At 45.7% G+C, this 7,458-nt stretch overlaps 1 protein-coding gene across 1 annotated transcript; it reads right to left on the bottom strand.

Moving 5' to 3' along the window:
* Positions 1 to 824: 824 nt before the first annotated feature.
* On the bottom strand, positions 825 to 5,447 carry LOC125496509 (uncharacterized). The gene is made up of 3 exons (XM_057393968.1): positions 5,313 to 5,447; positions 1,999 to 2,516; positions 825 to 897 (listed from the first exon to the last, which is right to left on the bottom strand). The coding sequence occupies exons 1-3, from the start codon at positions 5,445 to 5,447 to the stop codon at positions 825 to 827; spliced, it is 726 nt and encodes a 241-aa protein (XP_057249951.1).
* Between the last annotated feature and the right edge of the window lie 2,011 nt (positions 5,448 to 7,458).

Here is a 7,458-nt window from a genome sequence, read left to right as displayed (position 1 = left end):
GTTAGGGCCAAGCTGATGCACCAGTTTTTGATGAAGAAGACAGCGTTGTGGACGCCGCAAAAGGACATTGACCTATACATCCAATTCATGGGGTCAATGAAAGATCTTATGGATGAAGAGGATTTGGCTGCGACGGCGAATTCTTCATCAAAGGTTGATGAAAACGCCCCGTCTTGTGTCGGGTTCATAGCGTAAGATGTGCCACCTGACCCTGAGACTGAGAGGGAAGTTCCAGCCACTGTCTTGCCAGCTGAAGCGTCAAAGGAGAAGGAAGCTGAGAAGATCCCTGACGTTTAATTTCTTAGTCCCCTTATATCATGCCTCTTTCGTTTAAACTTTTAATCAAACTATGTTTTAAGTCACTCAAGGGAGTGACTGTTTGTACTATACTTTTGGGTCACCTATGGGGGTGACCATAACTCTTTTAACTTTTATCGTTATTCCTTTTGGGGCGCCTGTGGGGGTGACCGTTTACTTTGTTGCTTTTGAATTTTTAACAAAGATAATCTTATGTCTCTACTGTGTGTCATATGCATGTGTCTCAGTCGTTATTCTGACGTTTCTAGAGGATGGTCAGGCACTTAGTAAGCCATCTTTGGTCGTTCAGACGTGACGTTTGGTCTTAGTATAAATCATCTTGGGTCGTTCAGACGTAACGTTTGGACAAAAATGTCTTTAGAATATACATGGGAAATACATAGCTACTTACATGTGTTTATCAGAGAAATAGAGGAGTCGTCGCAAGCAGTTATATCTTCAAAATGATTGTGCCCCTGTTGTAGCTTCAGCTGGAGCAGTAGTAGGCCAAAAGACTTTATGTGGTACTAAAATGCAAGTCTGCCTGGTGTTTGATAAGAAATCGTCGGAATGTTGACGAGACGAGCGGGGACAGTTTCCCTGAAATTCAATCAATACCCAGTGAGAGCACACTATGGTCGCTAGCAGCTAGCGACACAGATACATTAGCGTTATTGTCTATGTTTATATATATTATATATTTTTTTGTCTGTTGTTTTTTAGAATGGGAAAGCAAAACTTATTACTTAGCTCAAAAGAAGTATCGTTTGAGGTGTGTGGCATTCCAACTACGTGGCACGGAGCTTCTGTCGCATCGGACCAATTGATATGCTCCGTTGCCCACCACCTTGCTAATTTAATTGGTATGGTCCTTCCCATTTCTGCCCTAGCTTACCAGTGTTGGCCTCTTGTGTGTTCTGAAATACTTTTCTTAGGACCCAGTCACCTTCGACGAAGGACCTGGCTTGGACGTTTTTATTGAAACTCCTTGCAACTGTTTGCTGCTGGGCCGCCATGCGTATCAAGGCTGCGTCGCACAACTCCTCAATTGTATCCAAGTCGTTTACGAGCTCATCGCAGTTTTGTCGTTCCGTCGCCAGACTGCATCTCGCAGTCGGGATGCTCACCTCTGAAGGTAGGACAGCCTTGCAACCATATACTAACGAGAACGGTGTCTGTCCAGTCGCGGTGTACGGCGTCGTGCGATTAGCCCATAAGATGGAAAGCAATGCCTCCGCCCATTTACCCTTCTTGGTTGCGAGTCGCTTCTTCAAAGAGTCAATGATCGTCTTATTACTGGATTCAGCCTGTCCATTGGCTTGCGGATACCTAGGTGTTGACGTTAACAACGTTATGCTCCACTCATCGCAGAAACGTCTTGTCTCGTTGCTAATGATTTGCGACCCTTTGTCGCATATTATTTCGGACAGAACACCAAACCTGCAAATAATGTTAGTATATATGAAAGAAATTACCTCCTTGTCGAGCACCTGTTGAAAAGAACCTGTTTCAATCCACTTAGAAAAGTAATCAGTTAGTGCCAACATAAAGACCTTCTGACCCGGGGCTGGAGGTAATTTTCCGACTATGTCCATGCCCCACTTCATGAAAGGCCAAGGTGTTAGAGTAGGATGTAAAATTTCACAAGGTTTATGCGTCATACCTGCGTGTCGTTGACAACTATCACATTTGGCAACATACCTTATCGTGTCTTCTCTCATCGTTGGCCAATAATACCCCATGCGCAATACTCTATTGGATAAGTTGCGTCCGCCTGAATGATTTCCACAAGTGCCTTCATGCATGTCCTTCAAAACTTGCCCCCATTGATCCTTCTCTAAGCAACGCAAGTAGGGGCCTGCAGCAGACTTTTTGAACAGCACTCCTTGAATGAGTATGTATCGCGACGCTTTAAATCGAATTCTGTGTGCCTCTGCCTTATCTGTTGGAAGTACATCGTTAGCAAGAAAATCGTAAAGTGGCTTTGTCCAACTGATATTTACCTCCTCGGCACAGGGGTCGCTAATAGTTGCAGGATTATTAACAACTTTGTGGTTGCTTTGAACCTGTTCGCTCGCCGTTGCGACAACATCCCCAGCATTCCTAGCAACAGCAGGGGTTGCTAAGTGAACTATAGGGATGGAGGTAAACGAAATGTCCCTTAACGAGGATCCAAGATTGGCCAATGCATCCGCCTGTGTGTTCTGATCCCTTGGTAACTGCAAAATGTCAAATGAATTAAACACTTTACTCTTACGCTGAGCTATTTCTAGATACATGGCCATTTTAGAGTCCTTTGCCGCAAATTCGCCCTTGACTTGGCTGACTATCAGCAGCGAATCACTGAAGACTTTTAATGCTTTTGCTCCCATGTCTTCTGCTAACGTCATTCCTGCTATGAGCGCTTCGTACTCGGCTTCGTTATTCGTCGCTCTAAATTCACAGCAGATGGCTCGTACTATCTTGCCCCCTTGTGGCGACTTTAGCATGATGCCAAGACCTGCACCACGAAAATTAGAAGATCCATCAACAATATCCATATATTGCCGTTTACTTGATTGATCTTTGCATCGTCCGCAAGCTTTTCCAGTTCTGGGCTAAAGTCTGCCAAAGCCTGTGACTTGATGGTCGTTCTTGGACGAAACTAGATGTCGTATGCGCTCAGTGCTATTGCCCACTTGCTTAACAGGATAGTTAGTCATAACGATAACAGTATGTGTTTCAAAATAGTGCCTAAACTTTTTAACAGCTACGACTATGGCCAAAATAAGCTTCTCTGAAGAAGAATACCTGGTCTCCGCGTCTAGCAGAGACTTACTGACATAGTAGATCGGTAACTGCTGGCTTTCTACTTCCCGCGTCAGGACGGCGCTGATGGACACGTTGCTTACTGCTAGATAGAGCTGCAATGTTTCGCCGACCCTTGGTTTCGACAATAATGGCGGTGACGCTAAGTAGCTTTTAAGTTTCTGCAGCGCGTCTTCGTGTTGCTGCGACCAGTCGAAACCCTTGTTCTTCCTTAGGACATCGTAAAACAGATGGCATTTTTCAGACGACCGGGATATGAAGCGATTCAACGCGGCTACACGACCGGTCAACTTTTGCACCTCCTTGACGCTTCGTGGGGATTGGATGTTGATAATAGCTTTAATTTAATCCGGGCTAGCTTCGATTCCTCTTTGCGTCACAACGTATCCTAAGAATTTTCCTGCAGACACTCCAAATGTGCATTTAGTTGGATTTAACTTCATGCCATACCTTCGCAGGACGTCGAAAGCTTCCGACATATGTTGAATGTGATCGCCTGCTCGCTTGGATTTAACGAGCATATCGTCTATGTATACTTCCATGGTATCGCCCAGTTAGTCTTTAAACATTTGATTGACCAATCGCTGGTAAGTGGCACCTGCATTTTTCAAGCCAAAAGGCATAACCTTATAACAATATATACCTTTATCAGTGACAAACGCGGTCTTTTCCTGGTTGTACCCGGAGTACGCATCCATGAACGTTAAAAGCTCGTGACCAGCTGTTGCATCGACCATTGCATCTATATGAGGGAGAGGGAATGGATCCTTGGGACACGCTTTATTCAAATCTGTGAAATCGATGCAGACTCTCCACTTCCCGATCTTTTTGCTGACCACCACAACATTGGCTAACCAATCTGGATATTTTACTTCACGGATCTTTCCGGTTTCGATCAGCTTTTGAACCTCGTCATTGATGACTTGATTCCTTTCAGGTGCAAATTTGCGTCTTTTCTGTTTCACGGGCTTGTGATAGGGGTCGACGTTGAGCTTATGCGTGATGACATCAGGGCTGATTCCTGTCATATCCTCATGGGACCAAGCAAAGCAGTCTTGGTTAGCTTTCAAAAATTCGACCAACTGACCTCGTATTTCTGGCGACAACGTCGCTCGGATTCGGACGACACGATCGGGGATGGATGGATCGAGCATCACTTCATCCACGTCCTGCTCGCTGGGCGCGTCGGGCGCTGATCCATCCTTTAATTGCTAGATGGACGCTTTGGGGGGCTTGAGCGACGAACTATAGCATTCTCTTGCAGATTTCTGCTCACCCTTTATTTCTTGGACGCCCCACTTGGTTGGAAACTTCAGCGACTAATGATAAGTTGAGGGGACCGCCTTCATCTTATGGATCCATGGAGTGCCGAGGATGATGTTATATGCTGACGGGCAATCCACAACGTTGAATCTAGTTGGCAAATTGACGCCTTTGGTCAACGTCGGCAGCGTGACCTCTCCGACTGTATGCTGGGCCTCTCCACTGAATCCTATCAAACTAGTAGATTTCTTAGTAATATCCTTATCACACAATCCCATACCTTCGAGGGCACTTTTGAATATGATATTGGCTGAGCTGCCCCCGTCGACTAACACCCGCTTCAACAAGCAATTACTAACAGTCAGGGATATGACCAGTCCATCGTGATGCTCTACGTCGCATACGTCGTCGTCATCAAAGGTGATTGCCATCGCTTCGAGCTTGCATTCTTCTGCTGACCTGCAAGACTTAAAAACGATGGACGAAGGAGTGCCCTCTCTTGCTAGCCTCTTAGCTGCGGAATATGTTAGTCCACATACATCAGATCCACCAGAAATAACATTGATTACCTTCACGTGCGTGGGCGACGCGGGACGGTCAGACTGCACGACGCTTCTTTCGAAAGACGGTTTACCTTTGTCGCTCAGGAGATCCTTAAGGTGCCCCTTATTGAGCATGAACGCGACCTCTCGTCGCAACGCAATGCACTCTTCCGTTTTATGGCCATGATCATGATGGAACTGACACCATCTCGTCTGATCTTTTTGTGCATCTGGTCGGTCGCTCTATTTTGGCCAACGGACAGGCGCTCCGATTTTGGTCAAGGCGTTCACGACTCCTCCGACATCGACGGAGAATCCATATGAATCTAGGTCCGGAAAGACCGGCGATTCCGCCCTTGCGTCGTTACGTGCATTCTCAACAACGTCAGTAACATTGTTTACCTGATTTGAGCGACCATACGGGTGGCTTCGCCAATTGTTCTTTTTGGGAACGAAAGCCTTCCGGTCCATAGGAGTCTCTGGCTCTCGTCGCATTGATATAGTGTTAAGAATGGCATCATCTTCCTCCAATCTCATCTACGCTAGCGCTCTCGATTTGACTTCCTCAAACGTCTAGCACGGATACTTCGTCAAACGGTTGTATAGCTTTGATTGCAAGATTAATCCTTTCCTGAAACATTCAATAGCGGTATTAATATCAAGATCTTTAATACTAATCATTTCTTTATTAAAGCGATTATAATAATCGCGAACAGATTCTTTAGGTCCTTGGACGACGCCATATAGGTCGCTCGTTTGCTTTTCTAGGCTGCGACTGCCTTCGAACTTCTCATAGAACTTGTTGACTAGGGTGGAAAAATTTCCAATGCTGCCTGGCTTGAGAGATCCGAGCCATTTGAGAGCGGGTCCGGTGAGTATAGCTCCAAAGGACTTGCACATGCATGCCTCCACCAAATGCCAAGGAATTGACGCTTGCCACATCCGCTGCTTGTACTAGGCAACATGCTCGCCTGGGTCAGTTGAACCATCATAACTAGCAGCGAGGGTAGGCAGGTTGAGCTTTTTGGGAAGCGCGACCCTCGTGATTCTTTCGACGAACGGCGACTCTGCATAACCGTCTGGATGCTCCACGATGCCTGGCGTCGGGGCCCCGGGGAGCTGAGACATGAGCTTCATCAGATGCTTATTCTGCTTCTCGATCTGGACCAGACGCTTTGCCATAGGATTCACTTCTTCTTCGCCTTGGTCATTTTCTTCATTCTTTAAGGGCTCCTCATCTTCAGGCTCTTCGTCATTTTCAGATTCCTCATTATCTAACTCAGAAAGGTTCCCCATGAAAGGAATGTTGTTCAAATTAGTGCGACGTCGGACCTTCGAAGCTTTAGACGATGCTAGCTCTTCTTGCAATTTCTGGATTCTCTCTTGCGACGTCGTGAAGCCAGTAGCTAGTCGCTCATTGGCTAGTTTCATTTCGAGCATTTCTGCCCTCATTTGCTCATATTGTCTCTGCATTTCGTCGAGGTTAGGTGTTTCCCCCATTTGATAGATTTTGAATAATAGATGGTCTAGTTGTGCCCCACGGTGAGCGCCAAATTGTTTATGCTAAAATTTACCACTTGTGATGAAATTAAAGTTTGGGACGACTCAACCAGATTTTGCAAAGATGACACGACAAAAAGTGCAAAGGGGATCAAAGGGGATGAACACACAAAACTGGTGACGCGGAAAACCCCAATGAAGGTGGGTAAAAACCGCGGGTGGATGGAGATCCACCAATCTACTATAGTTCTTTGTCCCTCTTAGAGTGACTTTGTTATTACAAGAATGATTTTTCTCTCTAGTGTTTTCCTTGACAATGTTGCCTAAAAAAAAACCGTTCGTCCCTCCTCTCTCTCTTTTATATGCCTTCTTTTATCCTTTGGCTTTTTCTCAACGAATACAAAGATAAATTCACTAATTATTACATTTAAATTCGGTGCTTAAATCATGGGAGATCTTCTCCATTGATGTCCAACATCTCAATCAAGGCTCCTTAATTGCTGATTTTTTGCCTCATAATGCTCTTTCCTTATTTAAGAAACCGTTACTTGTTTTACACTCAGCTCCATCCTTGTGCTCTCCGCTGTGTCTTTCAATCGTAACTGCTTCATCATCACGTCAGACGACATCCTGTCACCGAGTCATCGCGTCGCTGCATCAATGTCATCCTGTCAAAAAATGCAGCCATAACAGGGAGTATGAACGTTGGGTTGGGCCTGTCCTTGCTGAATGGCAGTCAGCATGTCCATGATGCTGTGTTACAAGGTTTGCTGAAGCTGATCAGCTATGAGAGTGATGTCTGCTGCGAACAATGGTTGAGGATTAAGACGCTGTATTTGCTGGGACGGGGAGAGGAGGGTGTCCGCGCGGATCTCCTCTGGTGTGAGGATGAGGGTGCCCGCTTAGATTTCTGGGTTGTGCTGAAGGTTGTCTGTTACGGGTGCTCTTTGTTGGGGCCATTGCTGAGTAATAATGAGATGGGTTTTTGCTGAGTAGCAATGGAATGAATTTTGCTGAGTGATGGCGGAGTAACTTTTTGTACTATCCT

Source organism: Beta vulgaris, chromosome 4 (genome assembly GCF_026745355.1).
Source record: "Beta vulgaris subsp. vulgaris cultivar EL10 chromosome 4, EL10.2, whole genome shotgun sequence".
NCBI classification, from domain to species: Eukaryota; Viridiplantae; Streptophyta; class Magnoliopsida; order Caryophyllales; family Amaranthaceae; genus Beta; species Beta vulgaris.
The sequence above is the reverse complement of the archived record's forward strand: the minus strand, read 5'-3'. Positions and strand labels throughout refer to the sequence as shown.

Coding starts and splice junctions, on each gene's coding strand:
- LOC125496509 (XM_057393968.1), bottom strand. CDS start 5,447: ATGAGATTGGAGGAAGATGATGCCATTCTTAACACTATATCAATGCGA. Junction 2,517..5,312: donor CGTATGGTCGCTCAAATCAG/GTAAACAATGTT, acceptor GACATTTTGCAG/TTACCAAGGGATCAGAACAC. Junction 898..1,998: donor ATGAGAGAAGACACGATAAG/GTATGTTGCCAA, acceptor ATTGAATTTCAG/GGAAACTGTCCCCGCTCGTC.